We start from the raw sequence: 27997 nt of genomic DNA on the forward strand, positions 1-27997 counted from the left end.
GAGTGACACTGTGAACCTGGATAAATGCTAAAAGTTTACACTCCATCTACATATTTGTTGGAATAAGGCAAAAATACATAAAAAACTAATTGTTTTAATTTTTTTCATCAAGTGATTTAACATTTTTTGTGTGACTTGATCTGTATTTTATTATTATCCTATTATTATTATTTAAAGCAAGAAATTGAAGGAAACATTCCTCTAATTTTTCTACATGTCCCATACTCTTTGAATGCATCGCCAGATTTGTTGTGGTTCTGATCAAACCAATCAGAGAGCGGAATGGGCGGGTCCTTTTCCTCCCTCCGCGTCCCGCCCCTTTCTCTGATAGTCTGCGCATCTCTCATCCTCGTTTCAGTCCCTGCGGTTTAAGGCTCAGCTTCGTCGTTTATCTCTGACATTTGCGTTCTTTAAAATTTTAAAATCGACACTGCAACAAACAGCAACATCGAATAATAAAAATAGAGCGTTGCTTTTCATGAACATTTCGTGAAATAGCCGAATTAAATCCACCTGCGACACAATCCAAAACGTGGAGACTGCGGTTTTTTTTGTTTGTTTTTTTGTTTTGTCTTTCTTGCTTCTTGATAGAAAAAAATATATAAATAAACAAACATGAAAACCAAATTTATCAACGGGGTTTCGTCTTCCCCTTCTATGTCGCTGGGCCTCCTGGTGACTGCGAACGCTCTGCATGTCCAGCCCGACACCCAGGAGGACTCCAGGGAGCTTGTCCGCCCCGAACAGCCGGACCTGGAGACCCGTCGCAAGGCTTATTTGTGGTGCAGGGAGTTTCTGCACGGAGCCTGGAAAGGACTGGCCGAGGAGGACTTCGAGATCACCATCATAAGGTGACAATGCGTCCACTCTGCATGTGTAATAGGCGTGATAGCGGCCAGCGTTTCTGTTGATCCATTGTGTGAAAAGATGAAGTCAGACTCAAGCCAATAGTAATGAGTCAGAACAGCCATGTGATGTGGTGATGCTAAGCTTCTCGATTTATTGAAAATGACTGAATGCATCTGGTTAATTTAGTAAGATGAATCATTGTAATGTGTCCTTCCAGATTTTCTTTAAATACTGTGTTATTTTTGTATGTTGTATGTTCTAATATAGGTTAAGAACAGCAACGTCCTATATTTGCTGGCTGAATGTTTGTTGGAGTGGAAGGTTTATTTAATTTTTTATTCTCATAGTGTTGAGCAGGTTTTGTTGGAGAACAGACCGGCATGTTGCCGAAATGTCGGTCCTACAACTCAACACTGTTTAATGTCAAGCTAAATGGAAAAATAATGCCCCATTTGAAAGTACCGGATGTGACGTTTAGGTAATTTTTTTTTGAAAGGCCATGCTGCTGTAAATTGTACATTTCAGGTGTTTAATTCAGTAAAACTAGTCATTCAGTAATCCTTATTTAACCTCAAATGTGCTTTTAGATGTTGCTATTGAGAGATGAGTTTTCCCATTTATTCTAAGAAGGGTTGAATGGCAAAGTTTGGATGGAAACGGGCATCTAGAAATTCTGCAAAAAGTTAAGCTTAAATGTTTGACTTAAATCTAAAAGCAATACCTGATTTAGAGGCTTTAAGATGAACATTTCTGGCAGTTTTCTGTTAAACTGGTTCAGATGTTCACTTAAGGATGCCTAATTCAATAAAACTGACCATCTTTATTTTTACCAGAAGATGGCCGCTACATATTATATTTAAGAAACTTGGTTCTTGATCAGTAGTCTTCTTTACTATATATTCCCAAGAATTTGACTCACAGCAACCTAATACTGTTTTTTTTCCTTTTTTTTTTTTTTTTTTAGAAATGTTGTTTAAATCTTTAATTTGAAGCCATATTAGGCCACGTTTGCAGACGTAGAGACAGATATTTACTCCAAAAAAGACATTTAGAGAGAAACGGGAGTAATTTAGTTATTTGTCTTTAGTTAGGGTCCAAATTCAATATTTATGCTCCTTTAAGAAGTTTCTTTATCAATTTTTGGCGGAATCGATAAAGATGTTCCTCTCTGTTTTGTCTACAGCTTCAGACAGGTCTTGACTCGATGAGCTAGAGTTGCAAATTTATACCTAAGTTGAAGTAGAGCCAGCGCAGACTTCTGTCTCCTCTAGACTTCTGTCTTCACTACATCCTGATGAAACAAGTTTCTGCTCTCCTTCTATCTCACACAGGAAATGTGTGGGTTTCTGTTCTGGATATTATAAATAGATCTGCTGCAGTTCAGGAGCTAATACTGCTTGTACTGGTCACATTAAACATAAGCAGGAGCTTCATCAGAACCTGAAGAAAACATGAACATTGATCACTATGAAGCACTATCACACTCATTGCATGTCTGTTTCTTTTTTTTTTTTTGTTTTTTTCTTTCCAGAGGTGGTCTGAGCAACAAGCTCTTTCTGTGCAGCCTCCCCGACTCCCTAGGTTCGGTCGGGGACGAGCCGAGGAGCGTCCTGCTGCGCCTCTATGGGGCCATCCTGCAGGTGGGAGTTGTTTCAGTCTATCAACCATAAGCCAAAAAGTAGGTCAGACTCTTCACCAGGATGTAAAACTAAGAAAGTAGTTCCCTATCAGTGTGTTTAGTTTTTGTTGTTGTTGTTTTTTTTTCTACACACAATTAAGAACCGAAATGTAGAATACATACCTAAATCCTCTTTGAAGTAAAACCGTCAAACTGTTTGCCGTTATCTCAGAGATGACTCATGTAACAGGGGTCAGTGTGATGTGTCAGTGCCACCATCAAAGGTTGCTGTTGTGTGTGCGCCTGTAGCTCATATGCCTATGTTAGAGTATGCATGCATGTGTAGTAGTTATGCCTTCACGTGTGTGTGCGTGTGTGCGTGCGCGTGCACGTGTTAGCCATTGTTGTACATAGTGATGTACCCCCATGGCTGTACATGCATGTGTTCTTTGCCGTAGGCTTCCCAAAGGAGCGTGCCTTGGGCACTCTTGTTCCCAGGTGAACCCACCAAAAAACACGGTACAGTATGAGATCTCTGAAATCTCAGCCTAATATAAAGATGTAACACACACTCATGTAGCACAGCGCCAGGAAGACACAGAGTGGAGGGAAAACGAAAAGCTGCAAGCTGTATATCCCCCCCCCCCCTCTGCTCTAAATCCCTGCCTTGTGATTTCTACTTTTGAAGATGTCAGCTTAATTTTTTTAAGTAGGGGACAGAGTGGAGGTCTTGGCAGTTCCTGCACGTCAGCAGATCCCTCAGCTAAAGAGAGAACGATCGAGCTTCCAAATGCGTAACACCTTGTGCGATTTACAGTCACTGGAAAAATAAAGCTATGAAGTATGAACAGTGATGGCTTAGTTACTTAGAAAAAGTAACTTTAATCGGATTACTGATTACTCCTTGAAAAAGTAACTTAGTTAGATTACCGTTTACTTGAGTTGGAAAGTAACAAAATTACATTAAAAGTAACTTTTTTTAGCTACTTTCAGCAGTTGCTAACAGCAACGCTCCGCCACCAGTGAAAATGACATTGATCTCTGCCAAAACTTAATTGCAAGTTATTTTATAATGGTAACATCAACAATGTGTCTCCACTTATAAGGTTGAACTGAAGGGGAGATTGTTTAATGGTCAAAACAGTACAAAAAAAACTTTAGTAATTTTTGTGTGTTCCAGTATTTTCTGGAAAACTATAAATAGGATTTTAGACCCCCTGCCCAAGCCTCCAGGTTCTGCGTATATGGCCCTGCGTTTGCTGTCAGAGCGCAGCTCACAGCGCTCCTCCTGCCGCTCCTCAACTCAGATGTCCTGCTGCACACATTTGTGACACTTATCTTAATTTTAATAATTATAATGGCGTTTAGTTGCGCAAGTTTACAGACACATTCATTGCGCCGTTCGTATTAGTCTTGACGTTTGCAGTTTTCTGGAGCGCAATGCGAAACTTGACGTAATTCAGAGGTAATATATTAATTTGACATGAACAAAGACACAGCAGGACGGATCATCCAGGAAACGATGGACAGGGAGAGTCTGACTAAAACTAACTGGCTGTCAGACACATTCTGGGGTTTATGTCTGCCTCTTTCCAAGCCCAAAAAAGCGCAACAAAAAAGCGACTTTAGAAACTTCAGAAAAAAAAACAAGCCCAAAGCGGCTTATAATAATCGGACTTGGAGAGCGAAACTCAAAATAGTTCCTGTTTTATCAGCAACAAAATGCCCATCTCCTTCTCCCCCTCCATTGTCTATGTTTCTGTCGCTGCTGATACTGTCACATAGAGACAGCAATCACTCCTCAAGACGCGTAGAGGAAATAAAATTAAATTACAAAAGAAAATAGTCACGCAAAGTGATTTCGATAAATAACTGTAGTCTGACTACTGGATTTGAAATAGCAACGCGTTAGATTACTCGTTACTAAAAAAAGTGGTCTGTATTCACTGAGTATGAATACAGTCAAGTGATAAATGAAAGGTCAACATAAAATCCAGGGGTGGCAATTTTTCACTGCAATCAATTGAACCAGTCTTCTTCCCTGGTTAAAGCTTTTGCTCTCTGACAGATTATCTCAGACTTCCCTCTACAATAATTTGACTAATAGAGGAGCTCATTGTTAGGACACCTACCCCTCCTGTGACTCCAGCGCAAGCCCAAATAATCATCTCTCCTCCTCCGTGCTTGAGAGTTAGCATGAGTTGTTTTAGGACAGTTAGATTTAATTTCCTTTTCACCAAAGATGGTGCTGTGAAGTATCTCTAACACGTCTCATCTGTCGCAAAGACATTGATCCCAAGGCAAACTTTGCTAACTTGAGGGCTAAAGCTTATCCAAACAAGCAGTACTTGTTTTATTAACTTTAACATTTAACTTGCTAACTGAGGCCTGGAAAGTCTGCAAAAATCTTTTGCAATTTTTCTGAGCTTTGCACAGCGTGGCCTTGAGGTGCGGAGGGTGGCATTTCCTGGTATATTCACTTACAGGAAGACTGGCCACCATCTTAAATGGTTTTCAATAGGGCTGCCCAATATTGTTAAAAAAAGAAAAATTGCAATATCTAGTATTCCAACGATGCTTTATAAAATCATCATCACTCTTTATAAGCTGCAACATCTCAGTCACTAAGATCTAGATCAAGTTTGAGAGTGAAAGTTCATTCATTAAGCTACATTAGTTATTAGTAAACAGAGTTTTAATATAATGTTACCTGAAATATCATAGCAAAGTCAAATATTGCAGTTCATTGCAGCTGTAATAATGCATACATTGAAACTGCAAGCAACTGTCAGCTGATGGATTTCAAACCGATGAAACTCCTGTTTTCATGGAGTGGTCACTCTCGTTTGTCATTCAGTCCAGTTGGTCAGCATCACCTCTTTGCTCCTATGGAAGCAAAAAGGGGGCACTTAGTTTACCCGGTGATTGTATTGACAGTAATGGAAACTTTTTCCCACGTCTGTAATCTTGCCCAACACCGTTACATGCTGAGTCCATGGATTCATAATGCCAGACTCGTCTTGTAGCACGGATGCCGGTGAGAAAACTCCTGCAGAGATAAACTCCCGTTGGTCGCAATGATTTCAGAGGTTGAACGATAAAGGCTGAAGGACTTTGAGACGTCAGGACAACATTGACTAGTGACCTGCTGGCGTTTTCAGATTTGTAGAAACCTCCCCCCCCCCAAAAAAAAACAAACGCTGTTTGCAATAAAAGAAAAAAGCTGCCCAAGACAAAGATGTCGACTGCCTTTCAAGGCAATTTATACCCCAGCTCACATTAACCGCTGACTTAATGAGAGCTGCATTAAGTTATTAACTTGCGTCTGCGTAATTACTAATGGGTGTGTAAACAGTGTTTATTGCTCGGCATGTCTGAACGAGCTGAATCACTGCGTCCTTCACCAAGGTAACCGCAGCCTTCTCCGCTGTCTCACAGCAGGAATTAGCGGCATCTAATCAAAGAGCTAATATGATTAAAGAAGACAGACGTCCATGTTTAAGTGCTCGGCTACTAATGATTAAACCAGCTTTGACTGCACTGGAGACTGGGTTTCTCAGCAGTGAAGACATGCAACGCTGGACTAGAAGAAAGTTAAATTGTTGACAGAAAACATTTGGCACTCGTTTCTCTCTCTGGGCTGACGTGTCAGTGTCACGTCAACCCAGACGTGTACAAGGATAGCGAGAAGGAAGATGAGCTGTTTTAATGTCTTAAAGACTTGGTGTGTGTTTGAACTCATACTGTACTGTAGGGGTGGTCAGGGGTTTTAGCTGATGATGCTGCATGGTTGGCTTCGCCTTTATTCATGGATAGTTCTTTCCTTTTTCTCTTGTTGATAGATGTCCTGTAATAAAGGGGACTCCCGACAGTCAAACAAAGAGAATCACTTCCAAGTAAGTAACTGATGATGGTGCTGCCGTACATTTTGTTTCTCTGTCCTCAAAAGATGGTCCACAACAGAGCAAACCCACACTAGGATGTTCCAGCCTCTCCTTGGTGTGTGTGAACGCATCTATAAACTGTTTTGATCTCTTTGAATTAACTTTTTTTTAAATTATTTATGGGGATTCACAGAGAAATCAGTGGATATCTTGAACTTACACTAATGTGTTGATGCCCTTTTTTTTTTTTTTCTAAATTACATTACAACCACAAACTCCAATGTATTTTATTGGGCCTTTATGTAACAAACCAGATGTCTGAAACTCCAGTCAAAGGCCAAGGCCTGGTCATTAACTAATCATTTGATTCAGGTGTGTTGAAGCAAGGACACATCAGGAAGTTGCAGGAAACTGGCGCTCGAGCACTGGAGTTTCAGACCTCTGTGAGAGACTATAACTCATAATTGTGAAGTGAAAGAAAAATGGCTTTTTAATAAGTTTTGCACAGAAAAATCTGAAAAGTGTTCTGCACATTTGTATTCAAATCCTTTATTCGGCTACCAAGAAATAAAATCCGGTGCCACCAACTTCTTTCTGAAGTCTCTTTGTAGAGTCAACTTGCATATAATTTAATCCCAGAATAAATCCATTGTGTGTGTGTGTTTTTTTAAGGCTTTACACATTTTTTTTTTGTGAAAATTAGAGAGCAAAAAGCATGATGGAGACAAAGGAACACAGCGGACAACTCTGAGACGTTCTGGAAAAGCTTAAAGAAGGATTAGATTATAAAACAACAACTCAAGATTTTTCCATTTTACAGAGCTTTTTTCAAACTATCACCTGAAACTAGGAACTATACCGTGAACAAACTCGACTTGGAACTAGGTCAGCATTCATAAGATAAGAAACATAAAAAGTTGAATGAAGTGCTCTGCTAAGAAAAGACCAAAATGTAACAAACCCCCCCCAAAAAAAAAAAAACATGTGAAGATGCAATGTGAATCATGCTTAGTATCATGCCTTGGGAATGATCTTCCTCTTCAGGAACAAGAACTACTGCTCAGAGTTAATGGGAAGTTGCTAAAACTAGATACTGAAAATAAATAAGGCAGCAAAACACTCGAGAAAGTGTTTTGTGTCGGGGATTTTTTTTTGGTTTTGGGTTTTGCTTATCATTTCTGTGTTCCTTGGGTAAATAAATCTAGGTGTGGCACTATAGATGGGGGAAAAAGACAGTTCCACACAGCTTTTCCTTCCACTTCACAATCATGCACCTCGTGACGGTCAGTTGCATCAATGGGTGGGAAGACCTTTGCAAAGCACTGTAAGTTCACAATAGATTTACCTCCTGCCTGCTCCTCTGGCGTCCTGGCACGGCATGACTCTTAAAAACAAAGTTGAGAAATGTTTTTGATCCATCCCATTGTTTTTCCCCCACTCTGTTTCAACCAGTTAAATCCTAAACAATGGAGTTGTGCTTCATTTCAAAGCACAAAGCCAACGTAGCTGTGGCAGTCATGTTGGCTTGGTTGTCCGAAAGGTTCACGCTGTCGGACAACACGGCGGCAAAGTTCTGTGTCTTCAAACGAAGAGTACACATACAGCAAAACAGGAAACTCTTTTTATGACTTGTAGAACGTAATGCTCTGACTACTAAGTTTTAAAAAATAGGCAAAACTGTTTCATGCATATGTCCTTACTGAACAATGTATCATGTTTTTTTTAACCCATTTTTGAGATTTTTTTTAAAAAAATGTTAAGTGATCTTGGTCAGTAGTTCTGCAGCCTTTCTGAAGTTTGATTGTTTTTGTTGCTTTTTATGAATTTTCTGTGCAGTTTTCCTCTTTTTACATTTCTAATTCTGAAATACCTTTCACAAACATTTATCTACAGCTTTCTTTAGATGTTTCTTTACCAGAAATCTCCTGCCTCACTGATGCCTTTTTTGATGCAATTTTTTTAAACGTTGAAAAAAGTTTTTCCTCATCTCTTTTTTTTGTATTATTTCTGTCTTTTCTTTGCATCGTTGTTGTATAAACATGGAGGATTTGTTCACAGTTTAGGTTTTTTTTTTTACCATAAGAATAGACAATGTGGGAATTGTAGTTATTTTGAGCTCTGTTAAATTCTTATTGACTGACAGAATATTGTGCTGTATATGCAAAAAAATGAGGGAAGTGGGGAAAAAGGACCTAAGAGAAAAGGGATATCAACCAAAAATACAATTTTCTATACAAAGAAATAAGGTTTATCAAAATAAGGTTTATCCAAGACCTTTTTTGCATTACTTCAAGTCATTTTCTTTAAAATAGACAATTGTGCAGGATTTGCATGAGCTTTAATATGTTTTGCTTTTCCATGTCTCTGTATGTTCTTAGCTATTGTTTCCTTCAAAGTCTGCAATGCAACCCAGTTCGAGTATATCTGACCCAATTCAGCATCTCAGCAGACACACATTGTGTTTTTAAAACTTTGAAGATCTAAATTAGTAAAGGGTTTATGATTATTTACCCAAACTCATACTGAGCTTAATACTATTCTCTAAAAAGTAGACGGGATGCACAGTTTACATCAGGGTTAGTGTACAATGATTGTTTATACCTTACACAAACTCCACTATCAGGATGACTCCAGTCCAGCTAATGAACCTCGATGAGTCACACTAAATTCCTAGTAAAGCAACATGTACAACAGGACTTTTCCTTTATGCGGACCTCAAACCCACTGACCTGGAAAATGCTCGATCTTGCAACACATCATGTGATTGTGACCTTCGAGCTACATCCCGGAAAGCTAAACAATGACTCTTGGTCATGTGGTCGTGTTGAGGTCATCAGTCAGTTAACTATCATTACCACACTGCCATCTTTCCTTAACGATTACTGCTTCACCTCGGCTGCTTCCTTCGACTTTAATCCGGGTTAATGCAGAGCTGACCCTGAGTTGGTGGCTGGGTCCAGCTTTCCTAACAATGCTGTCTGGTCAAGGTAGATCCGATCTGGATTAGAGCGACAGGGAAGACGTCACTGCGGTACATTAGCCTCTAACATACATTCTTAAAACCCAAGGGACGGAGACACAGAGAGATTGTGCTAATGATAGTAAACAAAGGAGACTCTTAACCGCTTAAATATTGGTTTTATTAATAGGCATCACAAGGTTATTGAACCCTTTCCCTGTTTACCTCATCCCGTGTTGCACATCATGGTTTTACAGTTTATTCTAAATATAAACTAAATTCCTGTTTTATTTAATAATGTGCGAAACCACAATTTTCTGTTTATTCAATCAGTATTATTTACAGTTGACACAAAACATTTTAAAATACCCATGATGGGCTTTTTTGTAATATGCTGAGTTTACAAAAAAGCTTTACGTTATGGAAACATGGTTGCCCTTTTTGACACTGGAGAAAACTCCGGTTTTTAAGTAGCTGGCCACTTACCAATTAAGTGGTAGTTTTAGACTAATTCAACCAATAACTTGCATCCCTACTGTCATTGGATATCGTTCGTATAGGTTGAATGAAACAATATGCAGCCTTGTTCAGTACTTGAGTACTTTAACCCATTGATGGATTTTAACCCCCAAAATTATTTGTGAATATTTCACCACTTTGCAGAATCCTTTGTGTCTAAAATATCTGAAGTAAAATGCAGCTTGGGAAACTGAAATACCACATGCTCCACATGCTATGGATGGCATTTTCAAAGCAGTCAATCAAGAAGCAACATTTATTTTCCTTGGTGCTGATTGGCTGTAGCCCTAAAGAGCAACTCTGTTTGAGATAAAGGAGACTATGGCGTTAGGGCTAAGATGGTTTTTACTGTGTGTATTAATGCATATGAAGATATAGCTGATGTTTGAAATGGTAAAATAAGCAATTATACGTTTTTAGAGGGGGTATTAAGTATCTTATCTATTTGCGAATGACTATTATCCCTGCCAGGGATTCATTGTATGCTCTTAGAATACCTGTTGTTTAAGTATCGCATTTTAATTTGAAAAGAATGCTCTTGTGGGTAAATAAATAGACATTATGTAACATCATGAGATGTGTTAAGTGTTCGTTTTAGTTCTTGTTAGTGTTGCGGTTGCTTCTGACAGATTAATGGAAAAAATGTGTCACGGTATTCCCGCTCTGTTCAGATATATTTGACTGGTCATTAGTACCACCCCCATGACTGGCTTATTTACACACACAGTAGGGGGAGATAAGCATTGAGGTCAGAGCAGCAGCTATTGGCAGCCCTCGATGCACCTGCGACATCTTTCCGAGATCAGCCGCGAAATACCTCAGAGCAGAGAAGCAGCACTGGAGCGTGTCCAGAGTAACAATTTGCAATCAAAACACAGAGTAGGAGAAAACCCAGTATGTTTGGGGGGATAATGACATGAATGGGACTCGAGCAGAGGATGCCAGCTTTACTACAGGAAGTGTGCGTTTCCGGTCTAGCTTCAGGAAGCCACGGGTGGAAGGTCTTTGCTAGAAATTGCGAAATCCACTTGCCTCTGAGTCACAAGAAGCCTCGGTGGCCTCAAATTTATTCTTGGCTGACGGTTCAACGTATGAAGAGAAAGTGAGATGAATACAACAGTCCAACAACGCTGACAATGAAAATGGGTCAAGGGAAACGAAACAGAGGTTGATGGAGGACAGCAGTGGCATCAGACAGTCAATATGTCAACATGGTTCAGTCAGTCTGGCTTCGCTGCTTCCTAAAGTTCAAAACAAATGGCTTATCCACAAAGTTAAAGGTCTGCAGCATAAATGTCTGCTCAAAATGTTATCTATTACATAGCTGTTAATTTAAACTTAAATTTTTGATGTAATTTGCTGAAATTGCTTTTAAATAGACTTGTTTTTAAATAATTCAGTTATGAACAGGGAGTGTTAAAAAAAAAACAGTTGTGTTGTGAAAAAAAATACATATATTTAACAAAGAAACGTTAGAGACCACAATGAAATAAGCACATTAACAAATATTGATTTAAATATAACAAAATCACTCATAATTTTAAGTGAATTGTTGTCCTTCCACTTCACAATGATTCATTGCTTATCATTAGCCCATTCCATGAAATACAACAAAGAGTGTGGTTACAATGTGACAAAATGTGCAAAACTAGAGTTAAATATACTTTCGCAAGGCACAGAAAGTGATTTTTGTAATGTCTAAGAGCAGGACTGGAAAAATGAAGACATGGAGATGCAGATGTGGTAGTAAGATAAAGTTTCAGAAGAAAAGGAGAGACGTTTTCTCAGCTTGTCCCAATAAACAAAAATAATTCACACAGGAGGATGTAATTTTTGAAAATGGTTGCTTTCAAGACTTTAGAAAATATCACACACATATTAAATATTAGCTTAGCTTATTAAGACATTAAATTACTTTTTGCCTGACATAGATATGTAATACATATGTAAATTGCCATACATATGTAATATGCCATACATATGTAATATGCCATACATATGTAATATGCCATACATATGTAATATGCCATACATATGTAAATTAAATTGAGGTGCTCCTCCTACAGAAATCTTTCACTCTTAGCTAGACATTGGTATAAAACATTGGTAAAAATAGCAGAAGATATTGGATTTAGATCCTGTAGAGAGAGCTTATTTACTGAAGTCTTTACATGTGCTTTGGATGTAGACTCCCTATCAGCTGGTTTGTCATCTGGCAGTATTTGTGTCAAGATGATTATGGTAATGTGGATAATTCACGTTGGAGATTTGAAAGCGCATGGGATCAGCATTCTGCAGATAAGGCCTTATGTAATCACAGGGAATATTATTTGAGCAAAGGAAATGGGGTGAGCTGCAGAATCATCTGTTCTGCATTAACGTTGAGTCATTTTGGATGCATTTACTGTGATCTACATGTATCTAAACTGTTCTTATAATAACCAAAGTATATGCCATGCTCTCTCTCAACATACAACTGTTTAAAGAAAATCTCTAAGCTAAAGTCTTTCTTTGTCATAAAAAATAATATATATAAAAAATTTTTTTGGAACATTTGCCTTTTTTGGCTAGAAGTCTTAACATATAAGAAACCAAAATCCAAGTAACCTCTTTGAGCAGCACATTTAGTGCCGAGTTTCTGTGTTGGCGCTTCAGAGCAGTGTTGTTATTCCGAGGTCCATCACAGTTTGGATCCAAACATCTCAGCTTTGTTTTCCTTGAGCTGGTTTCCTGCTGAACAATCTGTGTGAAACACATTCCCCTATTTAATGTGCCAAAGATCACAAGTTTTACAGCTAAACGCATGACTATTGGTGTTTCATTGTCTTCCATACTAGTGTTACATCAATATGTCGCATTTCTTTTTCCTACCACTCGAAGCTCCAGTAAAAACAGAAAAAAAGAATAAATAACAATATCTAACAGTTTAATTACTTTGCATCTGTGAAACTTTGCATCTGTAAATTTAGAAAGCTAATACTAAAATAGTCCAAAAAAAATTTCTACAAAAATCCAACAGGTTTATAAAAGATAGATAGATATTTGATATAAGGAGGGAGGTTATTAAACATTAACTAAAGTCAAGATACTGATTGACAAGGAACAGAGTTGCATACAGAGATATGGAGAAGGTCTTTGACAGAGTCGAGTGGTATTATCTCTTCTCGGCCCTGGCAAGGTTTGGATTTGGCTCTAATTTTATATTACCAGTAAGATTATTATGTAAACACGCCCAGGCCTCATTGTGGGCCTATAATCAAAAATTCTCTCACTTTTAGGAGTCTCATATAATCAATGGAAACTTTAAGGGATTCACTGTGTTCAAGATCAATTTATCCAAAGGACCTTTGTTCCTTCTGACCAACTGTGAGATTTTTTTCAAGTTTCTACTAGTCCGCAATTTCGTAAAAAGGATGTTCTCATCCTTGACTGGGCGTCTCTGGGAAAATTAGGGGAATTTTGTAATTCTAAAGGATCCACGGTGAAATTAAGAAATTGGAAACAAAAGAACCCACCATTTTATTTTGACCTTCTACATGATATAATGAAACATGTCCAATTAGGAAATATAATATTCTTAAGATGCAGGGCAAAGTTGACACCTCCTGTGTCACATGGCAGCCTTTCATAGATCATGTTAATAAAGATGTGGGAATAATTAGATATTTCACCTCCCCCACCACCATTCCCATACACAAACACACATATTTCCTGCCCTTTTTTTGTTGTTTGATCTTCAGAAAAAAATTTTTTTTCATTGTTTGTTTCTCATTGTCCTGTCAGCTTGTTTTTTGAAGCAAAATTTATCCCAAAGTGGACCAAGAGAAGTGACTTTGTTATTCATTTTTATTGTTGTGGACATCGCTTGTGTGTCAGAGTTAAGGCCGTACCAGAAACGCAAGACAAGGTTCCGGGCTGGCTATGGACTTTTACAAGGAAAAAAAAGTGATTAATTCATTAAAATGCTTAATGGATTGAAATCTATGTAAATTAACATGCTGAAGTCCCGTCCATACTGTTAAATAGGATTGTCTTTGTTATGTTCTACAGATTCAGCCAAATAAATGGGATCAACTTGTGTGTTTATGACAGGCCACTAAATATCAGAGGAGGCAAATAAAAATGGCTGTGTTCTAAAATGTTCGGGACATGGAGACACGGCTATGTGGGGTTCGATTCCTGACCCTCAGATCTTTGCTGTATGTCTTCATTCAGTTTACTAGCCATTTTTTATATACAAGTTATTTGTAGTTCTGAATTATAGGGGCAAACATGTTGTGTTCACTCCAATACCCAATGCCTTTCTTAAAACAGAGTCGGACCCTGGGGTGGAAAAAAAAGCATCTACTTTGCACAGTACAGTATGTACAAACAGGACAAATCTCTTCCAAGCTTAGTCATAAACTTGTTCAACTTTTATTTCCGCCAAATTTTAATTCTTTTGTTTTAGTAATCTGCCTAGAATAGGTCAAGAGTTAAACAAGTAGCAGTGTGACAAATGTAAAAGTGGATGGAATACTTTGTCAAGGCACTGTACCACTAAGTATCATGACTCACGTGAAATTGTGAGACATTGTTTTTTATTAAACTTGAGCTTCTGCTGGACTCTTGATCGGAAGTCTCAGCACAAGACTTTTGTGTATCTGCAAGACAGATTGAGAAAGACTAAGCAGTCCTTCCTGCTTGGGCAGCTTCAACAGCGACTACTCCTCCGAGACTGCCAAGTCCTGAGAGAGTTTAATCTACCTCTTGTCTTTCCCTCTGCGCCCTGGCAGGCAAACCCAAACACATTTTTTTTCTTCTTTAGAGTCGCCCATCCATGTTACCCACTCCAAAACTTGCTTTAAAACCTTTTTCAGGCACCCTGGGAATGCTTTGGCGTTTCACATGTCACTCATCAAATTCTGGTCCTTTAAAACAACTTTTGTGGTACTTAAAAATTTTAAACTATTCACAATTTGTTTCTCTCAGTTTTACTTGATGCAGGCAGGGCAAATGTATTTGTACAGCAAATTTCAGAAATTGGGAAGGTCGAAGTGTTTCACATGATGAAAACATGAAACAACAAACACAAAAACATTACATTGCAATGTAATGAAAATTTGGAAAACAAACTAAAATTATTGATGTTTTAGTTATTAGTGAAAGACAACACTAAAAAAAGTTTTTTTTTTCCCCTTGATTTGGAGGAACTGTAGGCTTCTGAAGGTTTCAGCATTTTTGTAGTTTTATGGCAATTTGTTTCAGATTAGAAGATTATCAAATGAATGTTTCTTTTCCATGTGTGGTTCTAGGTTTAGGGGATGCAAAGTAAACTAGAACCAGAGCACCTACATGGTCTGAAATGTTGATGCAACAGAAATTGATCTTTTTTGCGTTTGGTGCAAAACCATTTGGTGATTTATAAACTAACAAAAGGATTATATTTTTTAAGTCTAGAACTGGGGTGATGTGCTTTATTTTCTTAGTTTTAGTGAGAACACGAGCAGCAGCAGCATTCTGGATCAGCTGCAGATGTCTGACTTCTTAATAGATATTTGAAGACACTGTTGCATAAATCAAATGCAACTAAAGATGAATATAAGAATGAGTTTGTCATGATATTACTGGGACATTCGTTCCTTTATCCTAGAAACGTATTTGATAGAAGGCTGATGTTGTAATTATCTTTATATGTCTCAGATGGTTCAGGTCTGGGTCCATCCAGACGTTAAGCCTGATCACGAGTTTCTAACTTTAATAACTGGAGCTGTGTGCTGACTCTTGTTTGTTCCTGTTTATGTCCAAAAGAATTACTTGTGTTTTTATACAGCTGAAGAAAATTATGGCACACTGTGAAAAATTCACCACTTTGCCATTGACTGGTTCTATGCTTGTACTTGAACGGGTTTCATGGTGACCTGGTGACATTGCAATGAGCTGCTCTCATGTTATAGAACTAAAAAAAAAAACATAATCGATGGTGTGAGCCTTTCCCAGACGTGAAGAGTTTTACGTTGTCTGTTGCAGGGAGCAGAGGCCATGGTTCTGGAGAGCGTGATGTTCGCCATCCTGGCTGAGAGGGAGCTGGGTCCGAAACTCTACGGCATTTTCCCTCAGGGTCGCCTGGAGCAGTATGTCCCCGTAAGTCGACATGCTTTTGTTTGCAAGTACAGTCCCTGTGATTGTCTAAAAAAATAACTTAAAAAATAACTTCTATGCATTAGCCAGATTTTGGGGTATTAATCTCTCAGCTATATTCCAGCTGAATACTCTCCTTTTGTCAATGTAAAACCAAATAATGAGAAATTGCTGAGCTGTAAGGCTGGCTTTAAAATTATGACATACGTGTGTCCATCAGCAGCTCGTCTGTCACCAAGAAACCATAACAAGCGACTAATACAAAATAGGGGATATTTGCAAAGTGGAAAATGAAACACTATTTTAGTTTTTTTTATATACGTTTACATGCTTGTATTAATCTAAGTGCTCTTGAAAGTCACCAAACTAATATATAAACTTCACTAGAAAACTAAAACGGCATCATGAAGGCTGAGGAACACAGCAAACGGGTCAGCGGTAAAGTTATTCAGTTCATCGTCTAAAATTGGAGCGGATATGGAGGAACTGTCAACTAACTGAGGATACAGGGAGAGCATCATTTGTAGCTTTTTGGCAAAAGAAAAAATTGCCATTGTTCAAAGAAAGATGTCCTATTTCCAGTTTTCAACACAGTATGAAGAAGACACGGGTGCAACAAGTTGCTTAGGTCAAATGAGAGGACAGTTTTACTTTTTAGCTTCTATGAAAACTTTAATATATTATATATGAAAGTAATCTTATGCGTAACTCACTGGAGAAGCATGGACTAAGATTTGTTTTCATAACTGACCACAAAAATGAGTTAACGAAATGTCCAGCAGGTAAAGGTAATTCTATTTATATAGCACATTTTCAGCAACAAGGCAATACAAAGTGCTTCTTTAACATGCATGTCATTGTAGTTTTTCTAATTTGTGGCTTTATATTAGGACCTCTTTGGATGAGTTTCAATAAAACCCACAGAGGACATTGGTGCATAACTGTGTGTTTCTCAGTAAAAGCACAATATTGAGCAGACGTTATAAGCAAGTAAAATAAAACTAGTATTTGCTCTTCACCGAGTTTGAGGTATAGCTTAAAACAAGGCTGACTGTTGCTGACTCAGTGTGAGAAACATTGATCTGTAATGGAAAGAGCCGAAGAGTGTTTTCTTGTTCGAACATTCACCGGAAATCTATTTACAATCCTGCGCTAAACCAAAAACATCATTCTTAAACTTTGCTCTAACAAACAAAATGCACAAGCAGTGTTTCTGGTTCTGGTTCTAGCAGTTCTGGTTGCTCTGCAGCAGCTGACTTCATGTAACTACAAACGGGAACACAAAGACGGAAACGTGGTCGATCGACTCAAAGAATTGATAGCTCATGGCAGTTTTTCCTAACCCTGGTTCTCAAGGCACACTGACCTGCATGTTTTAGATGCTCCCCTGCTTCAACACATTCAGCAAAAACCTGTTAATCAGCCATCAATTGAACTCACGTGTGCTGAAGCAGGGGAACATCTAAAACATGCAGGTCAGTGTGCCTTGAGGACCAGGGTTGGGAAACACTGGTTTATGGATCTCTTAATTTATTTTCCCCCATGTTTTGTTACTGGGAAATATTTTGGATGTCTTAAAATATTTTGGATGTCAGAAAACTTACTAAGCCTGGTGGTATTGGCATCAGGCAAGTCCATCAGCAGCTCACCGTGTTTTTGTTAAAAAAATGTTAAAAGTTGACAGGCTAGTCAAAATATGACATGTTAGTTATGCTATTTGAAGACATTATTGGCAACTCTTAAACACCAAGCATACTATTAAAAAAGAGGCAAACAAAAAATAAATTGAATTAATATCATCAATTTCTGCACTTCACTTAACTCCCAATTAAGTAATTAGCAAGTGGATCTTAAAGCAGTAAGTAATGCTGGTCACATTCAGAGCTGCTTAGACCTTCAAGGGCCCCATAAAGACTTGACATTTTACACAGACATATAATTTTAACATATTTATGGAGAATGAGAGTATTATTAATGAATGGTTTCAGCTTAAATAAATACAATAGTTTAAATTGTTTATCAAATTTCAGACTTAAAGGAGTTGGCAAGTTTTCTTTGTAAAAGTGCAAATAAAATTCTTAATAGTTTGATTATTGTATTACCATGTCAACAATCATGATGCTAATCTTTGTGTTTGAGCTTGGTTTGTTCACAAATACCTCCCCAGCAAATAATAATCAATTATCAGTGATTGCTTTTAAGCCTAGGTTTGTCCCGCTCTTTCAGATTCCACCAAGTCTGTTTTGTGGTGCCGATGTTTTTAACAGGAACATTTAGGGGCCCCTAAAGTATGTTCTGCTCAAGACCCTATAGAACCGAGGGCCAGCCCTGGTCACATTTAAAAGTATCGGTGTTGTATTGTGATTTGTTTTTAACTTTCAGTATTTGCAAGGAATACTAGATGAAAAAGACGTGTTCGTGATTGACTAGCAGCTTATTTGCATAAACTTTATCTGTTTGCAAGTGCAGACACAGAGTCAAGCGTGTGTCAAGGCGCGCATTGAGTGCCACAGTGTGCGAGATGTAAACTTACAATAAACTGGGGGAAATCCTGTTATAGTTGTTGTCTTCATGGTGAATTTAGTTGTAATAGAAATATATTCTGATGTTACAGAGCCGTAAACTGGACACCTGTGAGCTAAGTGACCCCAGCATCTCCGCTGAGGTGGCCCAGAAGATGGCCAGGTTCCACGGGATGAGGATGCCCTTCAACAAGGAGCCAAAGTGGCTGTTTGGGACCATGGAGAAGTGAGTCACTCAGACCTCTGTGTCACCATTCAATTAATCGGCCTTTGAAGAGTTTGGTTATTCAGTAACCTAAGGTTTTTCCATGATAACATGTGGCACCGCTGATAAGTTATTGATATATTAGATATCAGCTTATCGAGAAGCTTTCCCCTCTGAAGTGCTTTCACAATGTCTGCTGTGTTACATCAGCTTTATGTCTGCTGGAGGAAATGAGGGCTGTTTCATTCCTCTGAGGAGTCCTGTAGGCACCTATAATTTGCTCTTATCTCTCTTATTCTGTCATGCTGCAGTTTGACCTTTCACGTGAAAACTTCCACATCAACAAAGAAATATGAGTTTTCCGGATACATATCGGAAAACTGCCATGAGAAAAACTGTTAACAATCCCCATCCAATGAAAATTATGCCTGTTACGCAGAACAAGCTATTGCAGAAATAAGGATTTTTGCCCACAGGAAGCACTAATGCAAATGTTTAAGTATCACAATTCTAATAAATAAAAAGTAAAATAGATTTGATTACATAAACTTGCAAATTTGTAGACAAGTGCTAGGTAAAATGTCTGAAAACATTTGTGTTTTTGACGTCGTGACTTCATTTTAAAGATTACACCAAAAACACAAAATCCCAGCAACAATTTCAGAATCAGCGCAGTCTCACTTCAACAATCTAAAACGAGTGTCTAGCCTAAGTATTTCAAGTCAAAATAAAGTTTTTTTATAACTGCTCCTGCCATTTTTTTCCTCCAGGTACCTGAGCCAAGTCATGAGGCTGAACTTCACCAGAGAGTCCCATCTGCGCCGCTTCAACAGCATGCTCGCCTACAACCTGCCGCAGGAGATGGAAACGCTAAAGTAAGCTACCAAGATCACAAATTCATAGAACATGTGGATGTGCAGCTTTAAAACGGAGCTAAGTGATGATGCGTCCTGATGTAATGTTGCGAAAGGGCAACAAAACATATAAGAAGCACACGAGAGTATAATTCAAGTTCTCTTTGTTCAACAAACATGCGGAAACATGACTAAAATCTAAAACCGAGGTGAAGAGGCTAATTGTTTTTTTTCAGCCATATGATCAGGGAAAAGTGGCCTGAAGCTTTCAGTAACAGATGATTAAATAACATCTGGATAAACAGATTGGGAACCTTAAGCATACAGTGGTAATCTATGTTAATTTCCCTGGATAAACACTTTGCCATCCTAGCATTGAAGTGTCTCTTCTTTTTTTAAACGTGTGACCAGGTTGCTGCTGGAGTCCACACACTCCTCTGTGGTGTTCTGCCACAATGACTGCCAAGAAGGTAAAACACACTAACACACACACACTGTTTGTCTTTCCTCTGTATGTGTTTGTTTTGGTCCTTTTCAGAGGAACTGAATTTTGCTTCTTGGGTTGCTTGTAGGAAACATCCTGCTCCTGAAGGGCCGCCACAGCTCAGACAAACAGAAACTGATGCTGATTGACTTTGAATACAGCAGCTACAACTACAGGTACTAAAGGAGCAACATTATGCCAAACAAATAAAAAAAAAAAAACACACACAATACAGAACTGAATAAATCCATGCTGTGATCATAATGTTAAATTCTGAACGGCATTATGAATCTTGGCCATTCTGGCTTTCAATGATTCTACTTCTCACTCTCTTTTACTGAAGCCATTCGTACATCTCACTATAAATAGTGAAAATGCCTTTAAAACTCCTATAAAATACCACATCTAATCTGTCTTCCATTGCTTTGGTGTGGAGTGCTTTAGTGGTGACTGTATTGTTTATCTTACTTGGGCTTCTCTTATGTTTCTGGTACATTAGGAATAGATATGTTACACCCTTAAAGTGTGGGAAATGATGTCAAAGGAAAATGTGAAAGAAATTCATAAATTCAATAACTTGGTTTCTGTTTGGAGAAAAAATAAAAAGCAGTATAAATATAGAAAAGTCGCTTACTAAGGAGATTGCCGTGGAAGTTAAAATATTACGCCATCCATTCATCCTTTTTGACTTATGCAACATACTTATTACAACTGAAGCTCGATTGTTCTGTGAAATGTCCCCATGCCTGGAAAATACATAATGCTGCCCCTTTAACAAGAATGATGCGAAACGAAGGTACAAAATCATTTTTTTTCCTACAAACTGCAAATCTCCAATTACCCATCCTCCTTCCAGTAACTCTCCTCCCATTTGACCTTCAGTCCAATGGAAATGAGATGAGCTCTGCTTGCAGTCCACTCTAGAGAGGTACAAAACCAAAGTCAGAGACAGCAGGAGGAGAGAGAAATCAGGCAGTGTAGTTTCATCAATATTTGTTGACTCTGGCGCTTGTAAGTCGGCCTGTTAAAGTATTCACTGCAGCTGTTACGTAATCGTAGTTCTGCAGATTACTGCAGATTGGAGAGAACGGAAAGACCTATATGTGTGACTTTGAGACATGATGGTGCAGTGGATTTCCACTGCTGTTAATCTAAAGGAGCACTTTTTTTACGGTGTGTGTGCATTTGTCACCATAAAGGCCCATTTTTCTAAAAAAAAATAAATAAATTAAAAAAATTACTGTTTTTGGGTGAGGGGTTAGCTTTAGGATGTGTGAATTGAGTTTAGAATAGGTCTAGGGCTTGGCATGTACTGGTACTGGTTGGGTCTAGGGTAAGGTTCAGGGTCACGCTACAGGAGTTAATGAAAAATGAATGGAATTCAACGCAAAATCCTTGTGACGATAGAAAACCTACTCGTGTGTGTGTTTGTGTGTGTGTGTGAATTCCTCAGTGGCTCATTTATGGGAAATGGAGTAGATCACAGGGAACTCCCACCTCCTCCCACCAAACTTCAGCCTATCCCCTGCAAATGTTGCACACCAGACACGTGACCTCATGGTGCTGGCCCACCATTGCGCTCACTCTGACCCTTACTGGGGGGTGTTTGGTTTTTTTTTAGGTCTTGGCTGATAGGCATTGGCTCAAAAAGACAGCAGAAGGGGAGACCAGCCCCATTTGGCACCTCCCAAAAGAGCAAAGGGACATTTTGAGACGAAAACAATTCTGATACAGTCCTGATAAAATGTGTGGGAAATTATATCTGCTGCAGCTCAAGAGGCCACTGTCTGTTTCTTCCCAAATCATTTTGACCATTAGAAAATTACTTGTGGCATGTGGCAAGTCAGAAAGAAATGCCTCTCTATTTATTTTTAGAATGTTCTAGACATCTGGAGATATTAAAACTGTTCAGAATGAACATTTTCTGATCATTTAAGACTCTTAAAGCACTAAACATAAACTGCTATCGAAGCTTTAGAGAATGGGAGCAGAGTTAGTTTAATCTACTTGGGACTGATTCATCAAACACAATGAGAAAACAAAAGGAAGCACTAGAGTAAACATGTTTTAAGCAAACCAAGGAACTTGTGCTTTCAACACACTTAAAACCTTTTGTCTACTTGGCCTGTTTCAGAGGCTCCTGCAGAAAGAACAGAAAGTGGAAAAAATATATTATTGATATTCTAATGCAAAATGTTGTCTTTTTTTTAATAAATCAAATACAAGAGGACCTATTGAATAAATAAAACATGTGGTCTCAATTTTAATGCAGACCTTGCTGTAGATGTTATACAGACACAAAATAGTGTCGACATTATTAAAAAGGCATTATGTGTGTTGTTCACTGAGGTTTTATTAAGTAGGAAGTAAAGTGAGATATTAACAGCTTCAACAACAATAACAACTGTAAACAATTCAAATGGAATCAAAATGTCCTATAAATAAATCTATATTTATTGTGAACTGTGCGCTTTATGAATAAACCAAACTGAATTGAAAATTCAGACGGAAGCAAACGGAACAAAGAGGATCCAGTCTTTACCATGACTCTGATTAATGAAACTAAAGGCATTAACCCTTAAACCACTCGTCTGTCTGTTTGCATTGCAGAGGCTTTGACATCGGCAACCATTTCTGCGAGTGGATGTATGACTACACCTGCGAAGAGTTTCCCTTCTTCAAAGTTGATACCCAGAACTACCCTTCAAAGGCCCAGCAGGTCCGCGTCGGCTCGCTTGCGCCTCGTGCATTTCGTTCTCGACGGATGATTAACAGATGTGAATGTGTTTTGTGGGCAGCTTCACTTCATCGAGAGCTACCTGCGCGAGTCTGACCAGGGCTTTGACAACCTGAGCGAAGAGCACCAGATGAAGCTGAAAGAGGAGCTGTATGTGGAGGTCAACAGGTGAGTTCAGTGTCTAACCTGACTGGCATGAAGGTAATACTTTCAAAGTGTTTTTTTTTTTTTCCTAAGAAGTGCAAAAACTTGCTCTGTGTTTGTTTCTGTGGGTAGGTTCTCACTTGCATCTCACTTCTTTTGGGGCTTGTGGTCCATCATCCAAGCGAGACTCTCAACCATCGAGTTTGGATACCTGGTGAGCCTTTTCTGTTAACGTACAGGGATAAAAGTTGGCTTCTCTACATGTTGTTATTTTTCATTGTCGTCAGCGTGTTTGTTATGTGCAAATGGCAGCAAGCACTGTGTCAACACCTTGAGTTGAGACGAGGACAGAGTCCATCAGAGCAGGTTATCATGATAGCCGGATCGGATGTGATGAACTAGTGGCGAACAGATATTTAAAACCCTTGAATCCAAACATATTGATGTAAAAAATAAATAAATAAATAAATTTAAAAAAAGGAGTTATCAACTATGCTACCTTTTTTGTTTTTAAACACCATATCAAAGTAACTAAAATGTTGCATCCCACTGCACTTGATGTTGCTAAAATTTGAACATTTTGAACCGCACAATAGTTTGGAATGCTTCAGAAAAAATGTTGTGGTCTCTTTCTGTCGTAATCACAGGATTATTAAAATCGTTTGATTCATTCGGGATGGACTGGTGTTGTATTCCCACAGGTCAAACAAATAAATAAGCAAACTATCCATTTGTTTTTAACTACTAAAGTTAAAAACTCAAACCACTGCAAAGCTCATCGCCATGTGTTCACGAACGCTTGATTGTAATTGCAGGAGTACGCCCAGGCCAGGTTTGACGCCTACTTCCAGCAGAAGATGATCTGGGCCGCCTAATGCAGCAGGCGACTGGATGATTACACAACACATTGAGCCAAAATGTCAGCAAGAGGGCACAAAAAGCTGAAAAAAAGATTCAAAGATCCACGCTTTACCTACTCTCCCCATCTTTAAAGGGGATTTTGCTGCCTCGTGTTGGTGTTTGGTCGACCAAAGCCAAAACTTAATCCAGTGGCTAGGCTCTTGAGTTTACACCTCCAAATCAAACGCAGTTCAAAGTTTACAATGTAGCTACACAAAGGCCAACCGAAAAAGGAAAGGCACTGACTTCTACTAACCTTCATTGCCGCTCAGATGTCCTCTCTGCTTCTGCTGGACCGTACTGCTAGCATGATGGATTTGAGTAGGTGAACGGCAGATTTGGGGGTACTGCTAGAGCGGAAACGTTAACATTGCATCAATGTGTATGTATAGATCATTCTCTGATGGAGATGCTCTATGGGAAGGAACCAAAACGCAGACTACTCTGCATAGTTTTGCTCACCGAGGCAGCCAGTTGCTAACTATGTGTATTATAATATATTATATAGAGTTCAATGTGCCAGTAGCCTGTCTAACTGATGATGGGCTGAAGGGGTTGGTGAAATTATGACTTGATTTAGAGATTTTTCTGTACACTTTTGCTGTGATTTCCTTTTTTTTTTCTTTTATTTGGGTGTGTTTGTCATTGTCAGACCAGAACTTTTTAAAGATGTGAATACTTTCCTCCAGATGATACTCGAATGCGCAAATTCGTCAGGTGTCAGTTTTGCTTATGCCTGAGTCTTTGTGACATCCTTACTAATCGTACTCACAACTGGGCTTTATATTTTTTTTAAAGCAGAAGTATGGAGTGTTTAAAAGTGTTTTACTTTATTTAAGTGACCAATAGATACACATCTCTGTACAATTTACTGAGCCAAATACCCTAGCATGTTTTTATGAACATTGCTGCTAAACGCCACATTGACAATTGTAGAGACAGCTTTACATAGAGCGCTGCTTCTTTCTTTCTAATAATGGATTCTTGGTGATTGGTCACTCGTGTGTTGACACAAGTGCCTGGTACCACGCTGCCTCTTCATTGTGCTCTTCATCCAGAGTAATGACACTGGCAGTCGAGGCATCAAAGCTAATCTGTTTTGCACAAACCCACTAAAGTAAAAGTTGTAAATAATTACTGTGTAAAAGAGGTAGTTGACAGATTTCTACAATTTAGAGACCTAGGTTATGTTAAAAATTCAAGCTTGTATTATAATCTGTGCTTTCAGTCGTGGTGAAAATTGTACTGCATTTGGTGACGGAAATGAAAACAGAAAAGGGCAAACGGTCTCTCAACTATTGCGCTGTTGAGTAGCAAACATGGATCCGAATGTCGAAACCGGAGAAATATAATCACTGCACTAAATCGATAGACTCCAAACACCAATTATACATGTATTGTAGTTAAATGCAGTATTTAGTTTCTTGTGTTTAGTTGTTTTTCATACCCTCTGTTTAATCGGCACACTGGGCTTCCCTTTAACGTGGTTCCTACAATGTTGAAGTTTGTTTCCATTCTTAATTTCCGTATTTTGTTTTTTTTTTAATGGATATAAAAAACGTGATGTTTTTTTTTTTTTTCAAATAATAATGAATGGGATTTCTGTATTACTCCATGTTAAAATGACATTTTTTTTATTTTTGATTTGTCATATCATATTGTGAAATTAATTTTATAACCATAAGTATTTAGCTTTTTAAGTCATCAATATCTGCAGACGTATTTAAAAAAAAAAATCAAAAATGGAAATTTCTGTTATTTATTTATTTTTTTTGTCCTGGCTTGAGTACAGAATTTAAACTGGACTGTTTCCTAAACTCAGTCTACTTCAGATTAATCAGGAAAAGGGCTGAACAGCTACTTTTTAGTTTTTTATAAACTGAATAAATGTATCCAAAAATTCACAAATTGTGCTTGGTAAAATCGGAGAAACCCTCACAGCACTTCCCTATTCAAAGCAGCTTTTTTTAAACCTATTTGGCCAAATGAATAAAAACTAAAATTTTCCTCAACTTAAAGATGACTACTTTTTAAATTGGACTTTTTAATAAAGGATAAGGAAAAGCTAATCATAACAAAGATAATTAGTCTTTCTTGAACGTTGAGACGCACTGTAGCACTGTTGTTTTATTTATTCTGTTATACCTCTATACTAACACAAAATATTCCCTATGGAAAGTTAGCAGACTCTACTTTTTACATTTGAACACTTTTACCCACCTTGTGAACAGTTCCTTATTTGGGACATGCTGACAGTTGCTAATGCTAGTCTAAAGTTCAATGCCATTAATCCACCAGGCACGCTGTGAAAATAAATACGTCACTTGGTGTATGCAAGATTTAAACATTTACTTAGTCTGTCATTTTTTGCTTGGTTTCTAATTTCTGTCCCATTGTCAGAGAAACTTGGTTAATCTAAGCTGCGTACATTTTTGCCTTATTCGTCTCCTTCATCTGATTGTATGTGAATACTTTGGTGGGCATCATGAAAAAGGCGAGCTATATAAAAGCTGCAGTGATTGTAGTCAAAACCTTTTGAGCACTGTGAAGCATAACAACAACTGATCACTACACCGGAAGCTAAAAACTAGATTCGAACATCGATTGTGGCACTTTTGAAACGTTATAAAAGAAGAAAAAGAAAGGAAAAAACAAAAGCAGGGTTTCTGAACTGTGACTTTGGAGTTATTTAAATGTTAGTTGTACTTTTGCTTATGTATTTATATTTACTTTTTAACGTGTTTCATATGTAGATTTATTTTTATTTTGATAGATCATACTTGATGTCCACCGTCAGAATGTGCAAGGGGTTGTACTGGACAGATATTTAATTTTCTTTTTCTTTTTTCTTTTTTTAAGTTGCTGGTACATCTTTACTGTCTGTATCACTTGTGGGATTTCCTTTAAGCTAACCCGAAATATTATTTTGTTTTAGACATTGCCTTTTATTCCTTTGTTCCTCTTGTAATGTCATTGTTTATTTAAAAGAAAAAAAACATCTTGATGAGTAAAACGCTACATTCCATTCATGTTTTATTTTATTTTTTTAAAGTGGGATCACACACACAATGAACCTTGAGACCCAAAGGTTGGTTTTTAATGGTTCTCTCAGTCAAACTGTAACTAGACTCTGGTCGCTGAACAAACACACCCACTCTGTATATATTTAATGTAATATTCTCTAACAAATAACAAGTAGAAAAAAATATTCAAAGACAAATAATGAAAAACGTTTTACCCTGTCATCATTGCTGCTGCACAGTGCTGTGAAAAAGTATCATCCCCTTACAGATTTCTTCTATTTTTGCTGGTTTTCATAAAAAAAAAAAAAATTCTTATCACATGGAAAAATAAAAAAGTAGTTGATTTCAGTTATTTGTGAAAAAGTACTGGAGTCAACCTAGCGAAGACGGAATTGCCCCTTACACCAGTGTTTCTCGATTTGGGTCCTCGGGGACCACTGCCCTGCATGTTTTAGGTGTTTCCCTTCTTCCACACCTGACTTAAATAAGTGGGTGATTAACAGGCTGCAGAAGCACTAGATAGAAGGAGTGAAGGTCATGCAAACATTTAAGTAAGGCGTTCTGGAAGAGAGACACGTCTAAAATATGTTAAACCTAACAACTGGTTGTCCCCACCTTTTGCAGAAATGTTTTAAGTCAGCCATATTGCAGAGGTTTCCACCTGAATGGCTTGTTAAAAGTCATGCTGCAATATTTCAATGTGATTCAAGACTTTGACTAAACCACTTCAAAACCTTTTGTATTTATCAATTCCCGCCCCCCCCCTCCCAATTGGTTAATGTTAGTTTAGGGAGCTGTTTTCCCACAAAACATTTGAAAATGTCTTCTTTTTAAAAAAGTTTTATTCAGGCTGTCATTGTCAAAGTCAGTTCTTCATCTGAAAACAAATCAAAAGAAATCTGCAAGGTGGCAAATACCTCTTTCGCTGCGCTGCACATTACGGTGTTCTATTCTTTGATGATGACCACAAATATTCTGTGTCTTTACTCACCCTTGTCATCTATGCAGCTATAACTGAATGCATATGTACTCACAGCAACTCGCTCTGTAATCGGAAACGTTTTTGTTAAACTGCAGCAGCACTGAAATGACTGTAAATCTATGCTTTGCACAAATAAAACTGAAAAGATAGAGAATTTTGACTTTGGGGGTTTTCATTTGTTTTGAACGTTGAAACAT

General features: G+C 38.0%; 1 protein-coding gene across 2 annotated transcripts; it reads left to right on the plus strand.

Moving 5' to 3' along the window:
- The first annotated feature begins 238 nt into the window (after positions 1–238).
- Positions 239–27954, plus strand: chka (choline kinase alpha). Of its 2 annotated transcripts, XM_081607969.1 has the most exons (13): positions 713–851; positions 2381–2489; positions 2926–2986; positions 6310–6363; positions 15839–15952; positions 18564–18697; positions 19447–19551; positions 19942–20000; positions 20103–20190; positions 22625–22733; positions 22813–22919; positions 23028–23109; positions 23711–27954. In XM_081607969.1, the coding sequence occupies exons 2-13, from the start codon at positions 2473–2475 to the stop codon at positions 23768–23770; spliced, it is 990 nt and encodes a 329-aa protein (XP_081464095.1). In that variant the 5' UTR covers positions 713–851; positions 2381–2472; the 3' UTR covers positions 23771–27954. The 2 variants fall into 2 exon arrangements, with proteins under 2 accessions (XP_008409967.2, XP_081464095.1); XM_008411745.3 differs by lacking the exon at positions 2926–2986 and having other exon boundaries at positions 239–851.
- Positions 27955–27997: the final 43 nt, after the last annotated feature.

Source organism: Poecilia reticulata, chromosome 6 (assembly GCF_904066995.2).
Source record: "Poecilia reticulata chromosome 6, P_reticulata-male-v2, whole genome shotgun sequence".
Lineage (NCBI taxonomy): Eukaryota > Metazoa > Chordata > Actinopteri > Cyprinodontiformes > Poeciliidae > Poecilia > Poecilia reticulata.